The sequence below is a fragment of the Delphinus delphis genome, chromosome 1 (genome assembly GCF_949987515.2).
Source record: "Delphinus delphis chromosome 1, mDelDel1.2, whole genome shotgun sequence".
Classification (NCBI taxonomy): Eukaryota; Metazoa; Chordata; class Mammalia; order Artiodactyla; family Delphinidae; genus Delphinus; species Delphinus delphis.
In genome coordinates this window covers 129,390,621-129,410,544 of record NC_082683.1, presented here as the reverse complement: position 1 = coordinate 129,410,544, position 19,924 = coordinate 129,390,621, and the positions used below count along the sequence as shown (strand labels likewise).

Here is a 19,924-nt window from a genome sequence, read left to right as displayed (position 1 = left end):
TAAAAAGCTTATATACACATACACACACACACAAAATACATATATAGGGGCTTCCCTGGTGGTCCAGTGGTTAAGATTCTGTGCTTCCACTGCAGGAGGCATGGGTTCAAGCCCTGGTAAGGGAACTAAGATCCTACGTGATGTGCGGCATGGCCAAAAAAAGAAAAAAACAAAAACAAAAATACACACACACACACACACACAAATATATATGAGCATTTTATTTATTTATTTATTTTTTGGCCGCACAGCATGTGGGATCTTAGTTCCCTGACCAGGGATGGAACCTGTGCCCCCTGCATTGGAAGCACAAAGCCTTAACCACTGGACCTCTAGGGAAGTCCCTATATAAGCATTTTAAATATATAGGAGAAAATTCCATACGTGTAGCAGAGATAAAGTACAATGCAAAGAGGAGAATATGTAAAAGTTGACTGGATTAAATGGAGAAAAATGAATCTAATTAGCAAATAATCTTATACCCTTTCTTGAATATCTAAAAATGTGTGTTGTCTCCTTTCACACGTTAGCTAACAATGCTCTTCAGTATTTCCAACAGAATAGAGGTGGTTCTCAGCAGGTTTGGGAAGCAGTATGAGGTCAAGCATTGAATGGTAAGGCTTTAGATGATTTCTGATTTATTTCATATAACATTTCTTTCTGCTCCAATTCCCTGGATAATCAAAACTGCACTCACATAAAGAATGAGGGATTGGGACCTCCCTGGTGGCGCAGTGGTTAAGAATCCACCAGCTAATACAGGGGACATGGGTTCGATTCCTGGTCCGGAAAGATCCTACATGCTGTGGAGCAACTAAGCCCTTGCACCACAACTATTGAGCCTGCGCTCTAGAGCCCGCAAACCACAACTACTGAAGCCCCCACACCACGACTACTGAAGCTCGTGCGCCTAGAGCCTGTGCTCCGCAACGAGAAGCCACCGAAATAAGACGCCTGTACACCACAAGAAGAGTAGCCCCCACTCGCCACAGCTAGAGAGAGCCTGCGCGCAGCAACGATGACCCAACACAGCCAAAAAAAATAATAATAATGAGGGATTATCCCACTAAAAGGTCCTGGGTGACCATGGGCAGAGCATAGAATAACTTCTCTGAGGTTTAGTTTCCCCATCCATAAAATAAAAATGTTAGAATATGTTTTGCCAATTCCACTGGATTCTCATGGGAATCAAATATGATAATAATTCCTTGAGATATCCCTGAATGCCTGATGTTATACTTTACAGAAATTAAGGGTGCTGGAACCTGGGTTCAAACCTGCATCCTACTTACTGTTCGACTTTGAGCAAGTTATTTAACTACTCTGTGCATCAGTTTCTTCATCTGTAAAACGAATATAATTAGCATCTGCCTTATAGGTTGCTATGAGTGTTGAATGAAAGTGCTTAATGTAGCTCAATAAATGTTAGCTATTATTAAACATTACAAAAATTCACAATATTATTCATAATCTTGAGGATACCTATTCCCTAAAAAAAACTGCCTAACTTTAAGGAAAACAATGTCATAGCAGTATTATCCACAAACAGAAAGTGAATGTATTTTAGTTATCTGTCATGAACCATAATCAGAAAACTCACACATTATGATCAATTTCACCTAAAAATTATTGCAATAAAATTACAATAGGGCTTCCCTGGTGGCGCAGTGGTTGAGAGTCCGCCTGCCGATGCAGGGGACACGGGTTCGTGCCCCGGTCCGGGAAGATCCCACATGCTGCAGAGTGGCTGGGCCCGTGAGCCATGGCCGCTGAGCCTGCGCGTCTGGAGCCTGTGCTCCGCAACGGGAGCGGCCACAACAGTGAGAGGCGTGCATAGCGCAACAAAAAATAAAATAAAATAAAATAAATTGCAATAAAAGAGCAAATAAATGAGCATAAAATGTAGATTAGGTCCTTGTCAAAGGTAACAATGTATCTTTGGTAGTTTTATTCCTTTATACTCTAAAAGAAGCAAGGACAAAAATGGCTGCCTCCTGGTTCTCTTCGTCAGGAAGAAGTGGATCATTTCACTTCTCCCCGTTGGCAATTCCCTACTAGATTGTAAACTCTGTAAGCACAGGGATAATTCTATATTGCCTAATATGCCAGGACTTGACAGTACCTGATATGTAGCTGGTGTTCAAAAACTATTTTTTAAATGAATTATTCCATACAATGAGTAAATTCCATATAAATGAATGCTTCCCGTATTTTCTAAAACAAATACCAGTCTAGATTCTTGACATGGCCTTCACTGCTGTCCACAATCCTAATCTTCAGTTACTAATCAGAGACTAAAAGAACTGAAGGGACTTATCTGATTGGTGCATTAATTTTATTTAAATATCTCCCAAACTGAGGACTTCACAGGGAACTAAATAACTCCTTATTTAGTAGTTGTCTCTTTATTGGGCACCTATTCAGTAATCTTAGCTACTCAAAACTACTTAGAGCTAAAACAACTCCCATTTAGTGGGCACCTGATAAGACAATGTCAGATACTAAGATTAGAAAATGTGGGCTCTGCTCTCAAGGAGATTTCAATCTAGAAGGAGACAAATTAATGTAAATAAGAAAAGAATAATTTATATGAGTCAGTAGAGAATTAGGAAAAAATTATATGGTACCATGTATAAATGCTACAGTGGTTTAAGAAGGGGAGATCAAAGAGGACTAGGCTAGTTAGGACAGAAGGAACTAGGAGTTAGGCCTTGCGTGGACTCAGACACCTGGGAAGAACAGAGTATTCCAGACTCAAGGTGCAGAGACAGAAGTCTGATGGAGTTCCGAGGTACAAAGTCTGCCTGTTTGGGACAGTTAATGCTGATGAATGGTGAGAAAAGCTGGGTTAGAAAGATTATAAATTACTTGGAAAATTAGACCAAGTATTTTAACCTTCATGTGGTAGAAAAAGGAAAAAGCCAAGAATATTTAGAATAAAGGAGTGACCTTAAGTATTCTGTTCCAGTTAAATCACCCTTATAATCAAGAAGCTCTTCAAGCCTACCAAAATTTGTTTTTACTACAATGTAAGTCCATGTCCTGTTTTGGTTCTATGTGGTGGGAAAAAAATAACTGGTGAGTAGACTCGTCATAATAAACTTTCCATGTTAAGACAGCGGTCCCCAACCTTTTTGGCACCAGGGACCGTTTCATGGAAGACAATTTTTCCACTGACAATGGGGAGCCGCTACTGGTCCGAGGCCTGGGGGTTGGGGACCCCTGTGTTAAGGCATATATTAACTCATCTCTTAATAGCAATTGCAGACAATACCACTTATCTCCTATTTCTTTACAGCCTGTACCTTCTGCTTCAGTCAGGTAAACAACCTTGTAGAATTCCAATTTTTGTCCCTATCCTAACTATATGTGGAATAAGTCATCTCTTTCTAACTACTTTAAAAACCACACTTAAACTCCCCTGAGTAACACTTTCCTTAAGTGGATATTGATTCCTGTAACTGCCTTTTAAGCACTCCTACTCCCACAACACAGTTACTTAAGTCTATATAGCCTTATCTATATGTGCTTTGTGTATTTGTTAGTCTGTCTTATGCCCACATTAAGTTGTAAGGTCTGTCTCATTGCTGTATTTATTTTCACAATAGTTACCGTCACATAGGTCACAGAGTCATCACATTTTATTTGAGAGATGAAGAGAAGAAGGGCCCTAATAATATGAGTAAACTTACTTTTCCTCCAAGCTCCTAACACTTTCTCTCACACCTTATTAAAACTAAAAAATTCTCCTATAATGGTTGCAGTTCCTTTTCTGATACCAAACAGCATGATAATATACAAGTAAATACAGTTTATAACAATGTCTTAACTGCTGTTACTATACTATATACACAATAAACATCTAGTGGTTTAGATAAAAATTAAACAAGATACTATCAGTATAGTGCAGAAGATAAAAAATTAGCTACGCAATCTTAATCCACCAGTGTTTCCTTTTAAAGGGCCACAGTGTTTACAATTTATTGTGTTCTACTTGGTGAGTTCACCAACTTTTTAAAAATCAATCTTCAATGATAAACACCTGTGAGAAAAAACCAAAAATATCAACCAACTACATACTTACACTACTTGCTAAAAAGAGTTGCAAATAAAATAGAAGACATCATTCCTATCCTTTCTAGAACATTTTAGTCTAACAGGACATTTAGGAAGAAAATAAATGAAAGGATACAAGCATACTAAAAAGCAAACAGGACACAAAAATGCATAAGCAATTCATTTATAAATCTACAATACTATATAAACTAATAATTATGTAGTCTTATATCCACACATGTACAAAATCAAACTCTCTCCATCCCAGGTCCTACATTAGCTGCATGTAGTTTTCAGAGGTTATTTTTATTACTCTTAGGACTATAGACTGGCTCCTATAATCAGGAAAGAGTTTCACAATCTTATCCTTTTCTACTTCCCCAAATCTGCTGACACCAAAAGTGTATTTCCTGCATGCTCACAAGCAAGAATAAAGAGAAAAGTAATCATATACAGTATTTATTAAACAAGGCCAATGTTACCTCTCCTACATCTTTCCTTTCTTATTCATTATACTATGTTCACACACAGTGGCAATTTCTTCAACCACTGCAGCAGTTCTAAATCCACAACTACATACCTGGGAGCTGGGTTGCTTAGGCTCATCCATTCTCCCAGGAGACTCACTTCTGGCTCTGTGTCTCTCCGTCAAGGGAACAACACTGCCGGAGGGGCTAAATCTGTTGGAAGAAGAGCACAAAGGGGACTAATACAAAAGTAGTGTCAAAAGTAGTGTCAAAATGGTGATGTCTGCCTCCTTTATCCCATAGTCTAGGAAGGCGGAACAAACTGAACAACAGATTTCTAAGAAGTCCTTTCATGGAGCCAATACAGAATCATACATGAAATAAGAAAAGCTTGCCCTAGTAAATTTAAGAAATACAAAATGAGGGCTTCCCTGGTGGCACAGTGGTTGAGAGTCTGCCTGCCGATGGAGGGGACACGGGTTCGAGCCCTGGTCTGGGAGGATCCCACATGCCGTGGAGCAACTGGCCCCGTGAGCCACAGCTACTGAGCGTGCGCGTCTGGAGCCTGTGCTCCACAACAAGAGAGGCCGCTATAGTGAGAGGCCCGCGCACCACGATGAGGAGTGGCCCCCGCTTGCCGCAACTGGAGAAAGCCCTCGCGCAGAGACGAAGACCCAACAACAGCCATAAATAAATAAATAAAATTTAAAAAAAAAAAAAAAAAAAAGAAATACAAAATGATGCAGCCAATATGACCTGGTGAATCTAAGGCTAAATATAAACTTCTATCCTTATATAAGTACCAGAAGACCAAAAAAGAAAAAATTAAAACTGGGTCTGTAATTTTGTTTCTTCTATATAACTTTTAGGTTCTTGGTTGATCCTTTCCCCAAGCCCCATGATAATTTTTTATATATTTCAGACTGTTGACGTAGATCATGAAGATCAAAAATCTTTGCATTTAAGCTATTATTTCTGATACAGTTCTAAGATGGGGGGGACAACAGTGCTAACATAGGGTGACAATAAGTATTATGCTCAAGAATATTTTAACTATTAAGGACACAAGAAGGAAAATACTCTAATCAAGACCAACTTAAATGGATACAGTATATACTCTCTGAATTTCTGTGACACACTTGTCTCTCAAGACCAGATGCGAACCAAAATCATAGCTTATTTAGTTATCACTGTTCATACAATTTTAAATTTTTAAGAAAGGAAAAGAATATTACCCATCTTAGTTGGTAATATTTCTTTCTATTGAGACTTTCTTCCAATTTACTTAGATTAAAATTATTGTTATTTCCCCCCAAAGAAATGTTCTAACGACTGCAATGCATTAGAAAGCGAAAAATGGGGCATGGGGCATAGGGCATAGTAGCACTGGTGAAAAAAAGAAACTGTCAGGTTTGTGGTAGCAGCTGTCCTCAATGACAAAACAGAAAAAATATCATCAAATGACAAGTGAAAAAAAAGGAATGAAAAACACCCAAAAAGCTTTTCTTTAGAATTACTGTGATTACACTAAAAAGAACAATCACTGCTGGTACCATATTTCGTCTAATTTGGTAGATGGGGGCAAAGAAAAGTAAACAGTGCTACAAAGGAATGCGAAACTTCCAGAGGCCACCTACCTGTGTGAGAACATACCAAGGAAGGGCAATGCTGTCAGATTCCCAGCTGATGACCAGCTCTCTTCCTGGAATTCCGAAGAAACCCTGGCAATTACTGATCCTAGTGTGACTGCAGATGCTATTCTGATTCATGAAGTGTCTAATTTTACCATAATTCTTACAACACTGTGAATACTTCAGGACTAGGAGCTTCCTGCTTTAAAAAAATTAGACTGCAAGTCTTTTGGCACACTTCCAGTTTCCCCAACACAAACTCTGACTAAGAACATCAAGTAAGGAAGATACTCTTTGTATCACACAGAGGACCTGCTTTAATTATGTCTGCACAACAGCCATTAGATGGGCAAACAAAACTTACCTGTCAATTTCACTGCTTGTTGGCCTAGCCACCTTGGCTCCTCAAGATCCTAACATGTAATTTTCCTGTCCTACAGAACCATGGCCTGTGGTGTCAATCACCATGGCTGTGACTTCCTCTGCACTACTCCCATCTTCTCCGGAAGGCTGATTCTCAGGCCCAAGCCACTCTTCTAGATTTTCAGTTTTGATGTGTACTGCTCCAAGAACTCTAACTTCATCATCACTCCGGGCGCCTCGGTCTGCTACTCCTGTCTCCACGTACCACTGTCCTGCTCGGTTGATCCGAAGAATGGGCTCCCGGCTCTCTACATCAGAACTCTGTTCAATTATCTGAGGGCTGGTGGACTCCTCAGGAGGACTGAGCTCCCTGATATCCAGCACAGCACTAACCTGACCTCGCCGGTTTCCCTTTGGGGTATTATGTCGGGGGCTAAGGGAGCGGTTCAGATTTGGTGTAACTCTGTGAGACTCTGGAGGTCCCTCTGGGTGCTTTGTCCTTGTTTGACTTAATTCAGCTTCAACCTCAGCCACATTGATTTTGAAATGAATGCCCTCCAGGATCTGTGTACATTTGTCTATAATATGCTGCATCTGCAGAAAACTGGCAGCTGTCAGGTAGCTGATGATATCTGCCAGTTGCAGGCATATCCGCCCCGTATAACAGAAAGAAAGGAGCTGTTCAAAAACAGTAGGGTTCTTTATGACTGAAATGGAGACAGTACTCATCTCATTCAAGGACATGTGATCTCGGAAATAGGGGGAGCTGGCAGCCAGTACCACTTTGTGAGCCCGAAAAGCTTGTCCTTGCACGTTGACCACGATGTCACAGAGACGGCCCTGCATGCGCAGCTGGTTTAGATGGCTCAGGACAGAGTTGCTGAAGTCAGGGATCTCCAGTTGTATGTTCCCACTCTTCTCCATGGTCGTGCCTGAGGGTGTAGGCAGGCATTCAACCCTGCTGAAAGAGGAAAGGAACTGTCCTTAGTAATTATAACCAGTCCCTTCAGGCTTTCCAATTCACACCTATTTAAAAATATTATCTGGTAAAATTTCAAAATCTCCAAATAAATAGAGATACTTTCCTTATGTTTAAACATGGAAAAGAAATACTAACAGGTTTAGTAGTTTAGGTTTCACAGCAAGGCACCATTAAAACCAAAAAGTGATTGTTAGACTTCTAAAAATTCAAGGTATGCCCACATTTTCCTTATTAACAAGCTATATAACATCAAAACTGAAGTTCAACAGAATAGAGGGGGTAAAAAAAAGCAGTGTGACAATTTTTATTTACTAAGTGTTAATCATAAGGTATTTGCACACAATATAAAATGCGGTGACAAGTTTTCTTTGGAGAAGGAAAGAAGCTTTTAGAATAAATGTAATTATACACAGGTGGACTGATTAGATACCCTTAATATTTTACTACTTGATGCATGAGTTATGTTCATTATTTTATAAAGTGACTAATATCCCTCCTGAATATGTCATTATTTCTAAGCTGAAGGGTCAGAGCTCCCCACAGAAAGGCTTTGGGTTTAGGACTTGGAGGTAAACTCTAGGTTATGAGAAACTCCAAGTTGTGTCAGGACTCAAATGCAGAGAACTTGAAGAAGTTCACTCTCAGGATTAGGTAAAGGTAGATAAGTCTGCCTCTATCTAAATTCAAAGTTGGAAATTTCAGGGTGGTAATGATACTTTGATTCTGAAATTTAGTTCCCCAAAGCTGGTGAAAAACAGAGCATTTACCAAGTATGGCCAGTATTTTTACATTAAAAGATTTTTGAAAAGTTGCTGAAACACTAAGCCTGTAACTGCATCCAACAGTATTCATTGGTTGAGAGTAGTCTGTATAAATCCCATTAGAAAGACACTGACTTGAGCATACACAGTTACCTAAGACCTGAAACTTCAGGAACTTATCTGGACAAGCTCACAGTATTGCCCTGCATTTACCACACACTTATCAGTAAATAGGGAAGTGTATACACTGCTTTCAAGAACCAACTTTAGCCAATCTGACCTTTTTCCAAAGCGTTTTTGTTTGTTTTGAAACTTTTAATCCAATAAGAGCCTCTGTCGATGCCATCATGAATTCAGATGTTTATTTTGGAGCCTACACCAGCGCCTTTTTTGTTTGCTCTTCCCGGCAATTCCCCAGTGAGGAGGAAGCCCCTGGAGTAAGGTCTTTCTCTACCGTCGGCACTGGAGGGGTGAGAGCTGTAAGAGGGAGAATCGGGAACTGCATGGGGTTGGCCACTCCGGTACTTGAGTGGCTTTCGTCCGCGTTAGGAAGCATGGGGAACGGGGAAAAAGCAGAGGGGCGAAATGTCACCGAGGAGCGGGGGCGGAGAGGGCAGCAAGGCGTGCGGCCGGGAAGCGAGCAATCAGGTGAGGGTAGAGGACCGGGAAGGGGGCGGCGCCCCGGGACCCTGTCCAGGCGGTAGGCGTAAGCGGGCGGGGAGCTGCCTAGAGGTGGGTGTGTGTATCTGGGTGTGTCCGGGCTGGCGTTGGGGAGGGGGCTGCCCATCCCGGGGTCCTGAGGGAGGGGCCCACGAGGGGGCGGGTCCGGCAGCTCAGCCCGGCCCGGGGCCAAGCGGGTGGAAGGTCTCCGGGTGCCTTGAGGCGGGGTGGAGGGAGATGGCTGAGCGCCCCAGGAGCAGGCTGCGGCGGAGACCGGGCGAGGCGGCCCCAGTGCAGGGCAGCGGGACTGCTGTGCGGGGCCCGAGCCCAGTCAAGGAGCAGCACCTACCTCCGGGGGTGGAAATGGGCCGGAATGGGCCGGAACACCGTCCCGGAAGTGAAACCCCCCACCCCCTCCCCCGGAGCGGGCGACGTGCCGGAAGGAAATCGCTCACCCTTACACCGCCCCCCTTCCCCCTCCCCAGCGCTTTCCGTCCCTCGCGCCCCCTCCCCTCTCTTCCCCTCCTCCTCAGTCCGTAGGAGGGTGGGGAGCCCTGCATCACGTGGGCGGTCGTGTCCCCGCCCCGGGGCGCGGCCAGGGGGCGGGGCCTAGGGGGCGGGCTTAGAGGACTGGACGGAGGTGCTGCTGAAGGAGGAAGAGAATGAGAGGGGGAGGAGTTGAAGCCGACGCTGGCGGAGAGTCTGCGTCATGACGTCATGGAATAGAATCCTTATATACAGGCGCCTGGACGCCATCTCGGTCTTTAGAAGGTACAGGACGGCTCTTGGTATGTGTGTCTTTTGTGTGCTGTTAAGTAAGTTCTTACCCTGAGAGGCCTCCAGCTCTTGGCAGTTACGATCTTTTTAAGACGGCTGGCATTTCTAGGCCAGTCGCAGGCCTTCGCACGGTTCACAAGATGAAGATGGTGGAGGATTGCGAGTTGGGTGCGGGCGCGACCTAATTATACTCCTCGGGTTGTTGGGCCGAACTGCGGAAAAACGCGGCCTCGCGGGCTCTGCCTCTGATGAAGCCTGTGTTGGTAGGGACATCTGAGACTGTTGATGAATGCCAACGGCTCTGATGGCGGCGCGTGCCGAGTCACCGAGTGGGTCTTTGTTAAAGACTTCGGCCCGAGTCTCCTTCAGCCACTTGCTCTCAGGAAAGCCACGTGGTTCTCTAAAGGCTGCATTCCGCACTGCACCATTATTTCCGTCAGTGGTTCTTAATCCTAATTATGTGGAATGCTCTCGCGCAATTATGGGTGGTGGAAACGACTTGCTTACATGGTATGGAAACGACGTAAGGTTTAAACTTAGGTTTAAAACAAGATTAATTTTTTTAAATACCTAATCTTTCCTAGGAACGGTGCCAGGCATGAATGCAATGTGGCTTTTGATGGCTTCTGGTGGACGGGTAAGTAACGGCTAACTACAGTGGGAAGAATGAAATCTGCTTAGATGTGGTCTTTATGCTAAGCCTGTGATGTTTTAAGAGTAGTGGGCAGAAGGGATTTCTGAAAAATTCTATTCTGAGGCTTAACTGCTTAACGACATTAGCGATTAACTTAGCAGCACAGCATGTTTTATTGGATTATTCTTTGTCTATTTTCTAGTTGTGTACCAAAGGGATGAGAACCGCTGCTGGGGTGAGTTACTGAGATTCCCTGAAAAAGGGAAGTTAGATTGAAAGTCCAGTGAATGTGCCACAATGATGACAGTTTATTTGCTACTCTTGACTGTGAGGGTGACGAGAATTATTACCACCATTATGCTAACTGAGGCACACAAAATGGTGGTTTAGAGAACATAGAGATTGCACCCAAGTTTATATGAAACTGTTTTCTTCCCAGGTCTTAAAGCACAAGCTTAATAATGTATCCATGGGCAAACAGGTGAGAAACCTTTTTTATAGTCCATGTTTATCTAGTACTTTGAATTCTTTTCTTTTTATAAGGGGTTACAAATTGCCAAGTCAATGTTGGTGCTTATATTAGGGTTTTCCTCACCTTTTTTTCAAACTTAAATTGCTGCACTCTAATTTTATATTTAGTATGAGGGGGAATCTGAAGAAACAGACACTATGATGGTTGCATAGTTCAACAGACTGAATCATGAAAAAGATAATACCATTTGTTTGTTGTATCTGAGTTAGTAAAACTTTTGCTGATAGTGTAAGTAAAATACCACTACTAACTAGTTTTTCTTTTTGTAGGCACTATGCAGGAAGTTAAGCACTATGTAGGCACTAAGCTGAAAGTTCAAGGGGTAAGTAAAATTGTAACTGAACTAAACATTGGTGACAGGGCAAGCATGACAAAGAATGCCACTAATGGCTTTTTAGGGTTGCCTTCTAATGCACAGGAAGCAGTCTTCCCATAAAGTGCTTGAACAGTGTGCTGAATACATTAAATAAAAGCCAGATCCTTGTACTGTCTTAATTTGTGAGAGCAGCCTGTGTGATGATAAGCAAATACTGACTGAACATGAAGGTCTTAATTAGCTCTATCTGATTTCAGGCACTTTTTAGATTTGTGGAGAGAAAACTGATTTGGCTGTTATAAAACCACTCTCATTTCTTAGGTGGACTTGAATCCTTGACCTGTCCGGGCCAACTTTTTGGTAAGCATTAATGTTAAAAACAATTTAGTAACCTCAACTGTTAACTGAGAATGCTGATAAAGTGGAATGCTTAACTACCAAGCTAATTTCCTATGTCTGGTTTGCAAGTGCATGTTGAGCATGCTCTGAACAGGGTTTTTGTAATGATGTTGAGCAAATGTCTGACCTGAAATGAGCATGTAGACAAATCTAACACTGAAGAACCCTGTGACAAATGTGAGAAGAATTTAACAGTAAGATTGACATTTTAATGAAAGGTGTATCATTTCTCTCATAGATCCTGGGTACACGTTTTTATCTATGGATGGCTTGCTTGGGGTAAGACATGAAAACAGTTCTTTGGCTCCTGGCATTTGGGTTTATATTCCGAAAATGTGCTGGTCTTAGTAGTTGTTGGCCTATGTTAGTGTTTTCTGGTGTTGGACCGTTGAGAAATAAACAGGCTTTAGTGTTAAGCTGTTGTGAAGTGTGTTTAAAGAAATACTTCTTTGCAGGTGCAAATTTTGGAGATCTTTTATATAAAGGTATGTATGTTTTATCAGTCTTATCTAGTTACTGAGCAAGATGCTGTTAGTGATGATTTTTTAAAAATTAAACAGATGGGAATCTCTCTGACAAAGAATGAAGATTTTTAAATACTGAAACGGTATCTGGAAAATTTTTGAAATCTACCTATTAACTACCTATTCAGTTTGATTAAATTTCATTAAATTTTTGCAGGTGACAAGAGAGGTACTGGCTACAACGCAGGGAGCAAGACCTTTTAAGCAAAGGTATAGAAGTCTCAAGTTTGGTTTCTGTGTTTTGTGGTATAAAGCCGATACAATGATGATAACATAGTTCAGCAGACTAACAGTGATGAGCAAATACTGTCTTTCGCTCCTATCTGATGTATCTGGCTGCAACAATTCTGTTTATATACCCATGAAAGTGGAAATCGGCCACTGTCTCACAGAAATATTCAGGGATTTGGATAAGTGTAACGGCGCATGCAGATGTTCTGTACTGTTAATTTCAGGATTAGGAATATACATTCTGGATAAGAACAGGCTAACGTGAGGAAATTTTTATCGCATATACTATAGATTACACCAGAATGAATAATTTAGCGGATTATTTTTGATAGTCATTTCTCAGAGCAGTTTTAGATTCATAGCAAAATTGAACAGTAGGTTCCCATATAGCATCCTCCCCATCATCATCTACCACCAGAGTGGGACTTAAAATTTTGAACCTATGTTGACACATTTTTTCACCCAGAGTCCAGTAGTACGTTGGGGTTCACTCATGGTGTTGTACATTCTCTGGGTTTGGACAAATGTATTGTGACAAAGATCTACCTTGCACAGAATAGGTTCACTGCCCTAGAATTCTTTGAAAAATTTAAAAATCGGCTACAAAAAATGGGAGAAAGGGCAAATTTTAAACAAGGCTTTTATTTTTCATTTTCAAACAGGCACATGTGTTACCCTGAAGATTTCAAGGTCAGTCAGTCTATGGTATATATGGTGAGTTAGAATGTAACCAGTGATGTGATGATTCTGCCAAATGAATAGAATGATATCACTGTAAAACCGTTCCATTTTGATTCTGAGGTTACTTTATCAACAAGTACCACAAGTTTTTTCCCTTCTACTGTGATTTGACATATATGGTCTTTATTTTTCAGGGCATTTATGACAGCAGTCATGCATCTTAACGGTTGACAGGTGAGGCTTGAAAATATCAGTACTGTTTGGTTCCAGAATACATGATGATCTCACCCCAACTTGAACTCTCTCACTGATTGCTTGATGATGTTCAAAGATCTGATAATTCTGTGTATCCCAAATGCAATTAGAATTGGCATGGAAATGGGACTTAAAATGGTTTCTCTGTTCTTGCAGGCAGCTGGATGGATGCTCATGGGATAGGAGAGGAAACAACTTTCAATTTTTTTTAAAGCCTATTGTATTTATTGGCCATGCTGTACACCATGTGGCTTGTAGGATCTTAGTTCCCCCACCAGGGATTGTACCTGTGCCCCCTGCAGTGGAAGCGCAAGAGCCCTAACCACTGGACCACCAGGGAATTCTCCAACTTTGAATTTTAATAAATATTTATGAACCATCTGAAGTGTGCTCATTTCAATTTAATGAGATGAACGAAGGGAAATAGGACATTTTTGTAATTGACCCAACGGCATATTTTTTGCAGAAATTTTCTGTGATTTAATGTGAAGTGCCTGGGTCAGTTTGTCACAGTTGAAAACCAACCATTGGAATTGTAGCCTGAGGCTGGAAAAGTGAAAGATGAGCTTGAACCACCTTTGTGCTGTGCAAGAAAGTTCCGTAGGAATGAAAATGTTGAAAGAACACAGGAACTTTAATGATCCTTAATTTCCAAAATGGGCAATTAAGTCATTAAAATACATTGTTGAAAATTGCAGAGGAAAGCAGAAGCTCTTTATGTTAAGTGGTAGGAGTGCAGAAACTGGGAAAAATCTCCATTTGCTGTAGTAAGCACCAGGGTGATTGGGTCTGGCAAGTGTTGATGCGGAAACTGGTGTAGGAATTGGTTTCAGTGCTATTTAGAAAATGCATATTGAAAAACCTAGAACAGTGAGATCTTTAAGAATGAGATCAGTAATACTGTGGTTATAATGTCCTTCAGAAAATGGGTACTTGTTCTGCAAATTTCTGGGAGGGGGGAATGTTTGTTCAAGTTAACGAGAAAATTAGTGAACTAGTGAGTTGCTGGTTAGTTCCTAAATACCAAGGAAACCATTAGCTCTGGGAACACCTAAAAAGTAAGTAACCTGCCAGTTAAATTTCAGCTTGCTTTCTAATTTGGCATTTGAGTGTGTAGGAACATTAAATTGGGGTTTTAAGTCTTAGTTGCATGCCAAAACGTTTACTTCAAACTCCCACTGACTGAAACACTATTCTAAAAACTAGTCAAAACACCAGTTTATATATAAAAGCAAGTTGACAAGATTTTTTTTGGCTGCGCTGTGAACCGTGGGATCTCTGTTGCCCCTGAGATTGAATCCGGGCCACAGCAGTGAATGCACCTAATCCTAACCACCAGACCACCAGGAAGCTCCCTGCAAGTTGACCAAATATTAAAGTGTTAGTTACCCCTTGGTATCTGGGGGGTTGGTTCCAGGTCCCCCTGTGGATACCAAAATCCATGGATGCTCGGGTCTCTTAGAGGTATAGTACTCTAGTGGGTCTACTGATCTCCCATGCCTGCTTGGATTATTTCATATTAGAAAATTTCTGTCAACATTGTATGTGCTATTACTCATCAAAATTCTGAATGAAATCTACAAGAAGAATAGCTATTTCTTGAATATTCTAAAACATGACAGTTTGGATTAGCCTGCAGCTTTTCAAGGCATAAAAGATATATAAAAAGTATCCAAAAATATGTTTTAAAACAAGGGTAAGGTAGTGTAACAAAAATACCTTCAACTTTTAAGATACTGGGAAAAAACCCTAAGCAAACAAAGGGTATGTTGGGCCAAGTTACTTAGTAAAAATACAGCATGTTGATCAGTTTTAAACCAAATCCTTAAAAGTATTAAGTAGTGTAAGAAGATAAAACTTACAAACAAAAAAACCCTCAAACTATTCCAACTTCTAAGCAATAAGATTTCAAATTAAATTATCTTCATTGCTTGGAAAATACGCTTTTATCTCAAGTTCACTTTAAATGCTTGACATATAATTAAATACCCAGGAAGACTCTTGCTAAATTTGATAATATATGGTGATAATTCTCTGGGATGACATTTCACACAATGGTTTTCAATTAATGCTGAAAAAAAAATCACTTGATAACTTTTATCACGACTGGCTGATTAGTGGATTTACACTTAATAGGCACACCTTGGAAATAATTGTGAGTTCAGTTCCAGACCATCACAATAAAGCAAGTCACAGAATTGCTTTCCCAGTACATGTAAAAGTTATGTGTACACTATAGTCTAAGTGTGCAATAGCATTATATCTTTAAAAACGATGTACATTAAAAAAAGAAGTATAGTAGATTTTAATATTGTGTTAAACATACTTTAAAAATATTTGACTGCTGGGAATTCCCTGGCAGTCCAGTGGTTAGGACTTGACACTTTCACTGCCGTGGCCCCGGTTCAGGGATTGAACCGGGGAACTAAGATCCTGTGAGCCACGAGGCGCAGCCGAAATGAAACAAAACTTGACTGCTAAAAGATGCTAACCATCTCAGCCTTCAGTGAGTCATAGTAGTAACATCAAAAATCACTGATCACAGATACCCAATGCAAATATAATAATGAAAAAGCTTTAAATATTGCAAGAATTACCAAAATGTGACACTGAGACAAGTGAGCAAATGCTATTGGAAAAATGGAGTGGATAGACTTGCTAGACTCGGGGTTGCCATAAAACAAAAAATGCATTATCTGTAAAGCACAATAAAAAAAAAAGCTAAGTGCAATAAAAGATGTGCCTGTACTCAGTAACTTACATGGCATAAGGCCCAACAAAGGGAAGAATGTGATAATTCCTCAATGTGTAATTCTGCCTATTTGTACTACTAAGCCAAGACTTTGATAGATAATCCACTCATTTGGATTACATGTTTCTATGTATGTGATTTGATCAACCAAAAAATTAGGTACAAAATGTCAAGCTTTTTCCTTTTTTTCTTTAAAGGGCAGCTCAATGGTTTGGGGTTGGTTAGTACAATACAGAGAATACAGAGGATACCTGTAAAATGTCTCTAACACCAATGCCAGTACTCATAAGTAAGGATATTATTAATTTTTGTGTTATTCACTTTTCTTAAGAACATAAAGTCATTAACTTGAACTTGCTGTATACACACAATACATATACAACCTTATGCAAAATACTTTTCATAAGTAACATTACATTTTAAAATATTGGAAACCGAATATCTGTGATCTGCATTTTGACTTAGTGGGAAAATAAGAGAACATTCAACTAGGGAGGATTATACTGATAATAAGACTCAAAGTTAAAAGTGTCTTCCTCTCCCCCTCTCCCTTTGTACTTAACACAGCTTATACAATGTCCTGAGAGATTCATTATGAGAAAAATGTCCATCACAGCTTTAAAACCTTGCTTTGGAAGGAACTAATGAGAAAGCAGATTGGAAGGTGAGAGTTCATCTTTGTTTTCAAAGAAGTGGTCTTAATTTTTCTTCTTATAGAAAAAGTTTAAATCGGTTCATTGTAAATATATCTAAACTATTAATTTTTGCAGTTTTCAATTATACAAAAGCTACGAGAAGAGGGCAGTAGAGATCATCTAATCTTAAATCATGATGTCATCCATTCAAGTCCTTGGCATAATCCCTGGTCAGTAAGAGCACAGAATACCTGCATATGCCACAAATGATCTTTAATATATATCAGAAATATTTTCAAAAACTGGGAGATTTCTACTATAGCCATGCATTCTTTAACATCTTGTTCATTAGCAAAAATCAGCAATACAGCTTTCCTTAGGTCTTCATGGGCTAACATTTTATAGAGTTTCTCAGTTACAGCAATCCTTTCTCTGTCTGTACTGTCCACAACAGTTATTACAAACTCTGTTAGTGTAAGAAGTGTTCCAGGAAGAACGAAGAGACTCTTGGCCACCAGTATCCCACATTATGAAATGTGTATTATTAATCACTATTTCTTCTACATTGCTTCCTATTGTAAGGGATGCATGTACAACTTCATTCACAGAAAACTGGTAAAGGATGGTAGTTCTCTCTGCATTATGCAGTCCAACAATGATAAGTATGTGCTCCTGGTGGTTGAACAGTCTCCCTATCCTGGTGAAGAGAATACACGTTCTTAGGCAGCAGGCCCCCTCCAGCCACCAGGGCCACCTGGCCTCTCCCACTCAGGCAGAAGGGAAGGCAGAGATGCGCCAGAGTCTCAGCCTCTTCCTTGGAACTGGAGAGAGACCAAAGCCCAGGCCACAGATACTGGCAGATATTTTCTCAAAACACAAATGAGTTTGGGAAAAAATCTGATGGTATTAGTTGTCAAAGATAAAATTCAAGCTTTCAAATGAAAATTACAATTTTGGAAAGCTTGTATCTGTCACTGTGCACTTACACCTCCATACTTAAAGACTTAGGATGAGATCAGTCATGATGTTAATCAATGTGATTTTTTAGATATTGTTTAATGAAATTTGTCAACACCTGGACGATCTGCATAATTCAGTGATCCAGTATTTTTCAAATGATCAATGTGCAGTGTTACAAAACCATGCATAACACAGTTGTATTCAAAATATAAGACAGACCAATGGATTTTAGAAAAATTTACCAATATGATTGCAGATTACACATTGCAACTAACCTTTAAGAAACCTGTCAAGTTTTGGTGTAGTATCAAAGAAGAATATCCATAATTTTCAGAGAAGGCTATTAAAATACTCCTCGCTCTTCTAACTTCATATTTATGTGAGACCAAATTTTCTTCAGCTATTTCAACCAAAACAACATATCACAACAGATGGAATGCAGAATCAGATATGAGAATCCAGTATCTTTTGTTAAACCAGAAATCAAAAAGATCTGCAGAAACAATGTCACTCTTCTCACTAATTTTTGCTTGGGAAAATAATTTAAAAATAAAAATGTACTATTTTTGCTAGCATGTAATGGGTTAAATCTTAATCTTAAATCTTAATTCCTGCTACAATAAAAGAGCTATATAGAACTCTTTGGGATCCTCAATAATTTTTAGAGTGTAAGTAGTCCTGAGACCAAAATGTTTGAGAACTGCTATTCTAGGTAAAGATACAGGAGCCTAAAGAGGTTAAATGACTGGGCCAAGGTTGCATAACTAGAGAGTGTTAAAGCCAGGAATTAAATCCAGTTATGTCCAACTCAAGTTGTTTCTACTAAGTCCATCGTCTTAAACACAGAAGACTGACTTAGAAGTGCACTTAATGTATGCCTTACATATGCAATTATTATACAGGTATCCCATCTAATATTTTTATTGTGTACTGGTTATTTCTCATGTCATGAAATAACTCACTTTCCATGAAACAAGAAAAAAGTATCCTTAAGGCAGCATCTTTAGGATGAGTTAGGCTTAACAAAAAATCAGCAGCAAGGAATGTGATCAGTGTCACAGTTCTGGTTCTTCAGAGAGGGGAACTCTGGGAAAAGACAGTGCAGCTGTATAGATGCATTGTTTTATTCCGCCAAAGCCCATGAGCATAAAATGACATAAAAGCCAAAGCCCACGAGCATAAAACGTCACACTCATCATCTAACACATCTCTTCCCAACAAGGAGAAATTGCTCAGAAGACAAAGCTCTCTTGAAGCCAGTAATAACTATCGATATTGTAGCTGGCAGTTGCTTACTTTGTTTTTAAAACTTGCAACATAGAATAAATCTAAATTCCCTAGGAGGCTGGGGAGATTGGACTTGGAACTGAAACCTGGCTTACAGTTTACAATCAGTTTGTGTGTTCCAAAACTCTGGTTGTGTTGTTTCCAACTTTATCAGTAACTAGGTTCTTTATTTTTGAGAAAATATTTAATTAATGGGAATTCCCTGGCAGTCCAGTGGTTAGGACTCCACGCTTTTACTTCTGAGGGCCTGGGTTCAATCCCTGGTCAGGGAACTAAGATCCCGCAAGCTGCGTGGTGTGGCCAAAAAAAAAAAAAAAAAAAAAAAAAAAAAACAGTGACATTTCCCTGGATTTCAGAAAAAGCTTTTCTTTTTCCTGACAGGCAGGACTGAAGAAAAGCTGAGTGATGCCCAAAGTGACTAGGTCTCTGTGATGCCAACACGAGATTGTATGACATCTGGGGACTTGGGGCCTTTGGTGTCTGTAGCCTAGAAAATAGTCTCTGGATTTTGGGTATCTTCTGTAACTCTCATTTCCAGGATAGAAAGACAATATTTTGGTCAGAATTAGGTTCTAAACAGTTAATAGTAAATTTATTATATTTAGAAACTAGGTAATGCAGATGTGGGGTAAATGAATGTAAAGTTGCATTTTCTTTCCTAATAAAGGGCATCTCTAGAAATTCCCTCCACTGAGAAAGGGTAGGCAGAGTTGGATGCCTTTCTCACCATAAGAACTCTGCCAGCAAGAATTTTCTGGCTCCAGAGTACATCCACAAATGGGGAGCGACTGGGTTAAAGGACAAACTTTTGGGAAAAGCTCCACTTAATGGCATCAGTGAAGGGCACACTCTTCACAGCCTATTGAGCATAACAAATTAGACCTGGAAGCAAAGCTGATTTTATTTTCAAACAGAAAGATTGTAGTATCAAACTGCTTACAGCACTGAGAAAAATAGGCTGGAATATAAGACTGATATTTGGTGTAAATTGTAAATCAAAAGAATGTCAAGGCAAAAGTGA

The 19,924-nt window shown here is 40.0% G+C and overlaps 1 protein-coding gene, 10 non-coding genes and 1 pseudogene across 11 annotated transcripts in view; 10 read left to right on the top strand and 2 right to left on the bottom strand.

The window, feature by feature from the left end:
* Positions 1 to 8,723, bottom strand: part of ZBTB37 (zinc finger and BTB domain containing 37) — a 28,369-nt gene extending 19,646 nt beyond the window's left edge. The window contains 3 exon segments of the mRNA XM_060034201.1: positions 4,637 to 4,736; positions 6,519 to 7,475; positions 8,541 to 8,723. Coding sequence (XP_059890184.1) covers positions 4,637 to 4,736; positions 6,519 to 7,441 — 1,023 coding nt within the window. The 5' untranslated portion in view covers positions 7,442 to 7,475; positions 8,541 to 8,723.
* A 1,208-nt stretch (positions 8,724 to 9,931) lies between these two features.
* LOC132416495 (small nucleolar RNA SNORD74) lies at positions 9,932 to 10,011 on the top strand. Its single transcript, XR_009517616.1, has one exon. It is a non-coding gene; the product is annotated as a small nucleolar RNA SNORD74 (small nucleolar RNA).
* Positions 10,012 to 10,395: 384 nt separating this feature from the next.
* Positions 10,396 to 10,457, top strand: LOC132416652 (small nucleolar RNA SNORD75). Its single transcript, XR_009517678.1, has one exon. It is a non-coding gene; the product is annotated as a small nucleolar RNA SNORD75 (small nucleolar RNA).
* A 164-nt stretch (positions 10,458 to 10,621) lies between these two features.
* On the top strand, positions 10,622 to 10,703 carry LOC132416325 (small nucleolar RNA SNORD24). The gene has a single exon (XR_009517563.1). It is a non-coding gene; the product is annotated as a small nucleolar RNA SNORD24 (small nucleolar RNA).
* Positions 10,704 to 10,995: 292 nt separating this feature from the next.
* Positions 10,996 to 11,065, top strand: LOC132416630 (small nucleolar RNA SNORD77). Its single transcript, XR_009517671.1, has one exon. It is a non-coding gene; the product is annotated as a small nucleolar RNA SNORD77 (small nucleolar RNA).
* Positions 11,066 to 11,371: 306 nt separating this feature from the next.
* Positions 11,372 to 11,432, top strand: LOC132416500 (small nucleolar RNA SNORD44). The gene has a single exon (XR_009517617.1). It is a non-coding gene; the product is annotated as a small nucleolar RNA SNORD44 (small nucleolar RNA).
* Positions 11,433 to 11,677: 245 nt separating this feature from the next.
* On the top strand, positions 11,678 to 11,742 carry LOC132416633 (small nucleolar RNA SNORD78). The gene has a single exon (XR_009517672.1). It is a non-coding gene; the product is annotated as a small nucleolar RNA SNORD78 (small nucleolar RNA).
* A 362-nt stretch (positions 11,743 to 12,104) lies between these two features.
* Positions 12,105 to 12,188, top strand: LOC132416362 (small nucleolar RNA SNORD79). The gene has a single exon (XR_009517573.1). It is a non-coding gene; the product is annotated as a small nucleolar RNA SNORD79 (small nucleolar RNA).
* A 168-nt stretch (positions 12,189 to 12,356) lies between these two features.
* Positions 12,357 to 12,437, top strand: LOC132416503 (small nucleolar RNA snR60/Z15/Z230/Z193/J17). Its single transcript, XR_009517618.1, has one exon. It is a non-coding gene; the product is annotated as a small nucleolar RNA snR60/Z15/Z230/Z193/J17 (small nucleolar RNA).
* A 624-nt stretch (positions 12,438 to 13,061) lies between these two features.
* Positions 13,062 to 13,137, top strand: LOC132416485 (small nucleolar RNA SNORD47). Its single transcript, XR_009517609.1, has one exon. It is a non-coding gene; the product is annotated as a small nucleolar RNA SNORD47 (small nucleolar RNA).
* Positions 13,138 to 13,281: 144 nt separating this feature from the next.
* On the top strand, positions 13,282 to 13,359 carry LOC132416354 (small nucleolar RNA SNORD81). Its single transcript, XR_009517571.1, has one exon. It is a non-coding gene; the product is annotated as a small nucleolar RNA SNORD81 (small nucleolar RNA).
* A 3,319-nt stretch (positions 13,360 to 16,678) lies between these two features.
* Positions 16,679 to 17,804, bottom strand: LOC132428358 (ADP-ribosylation factor-like protein 5A pseudogene; annotated as a pseudogene).
* Between the last annotated feature and the right edge of the window lie 2,120 nt (positions 17,805 to 19,924).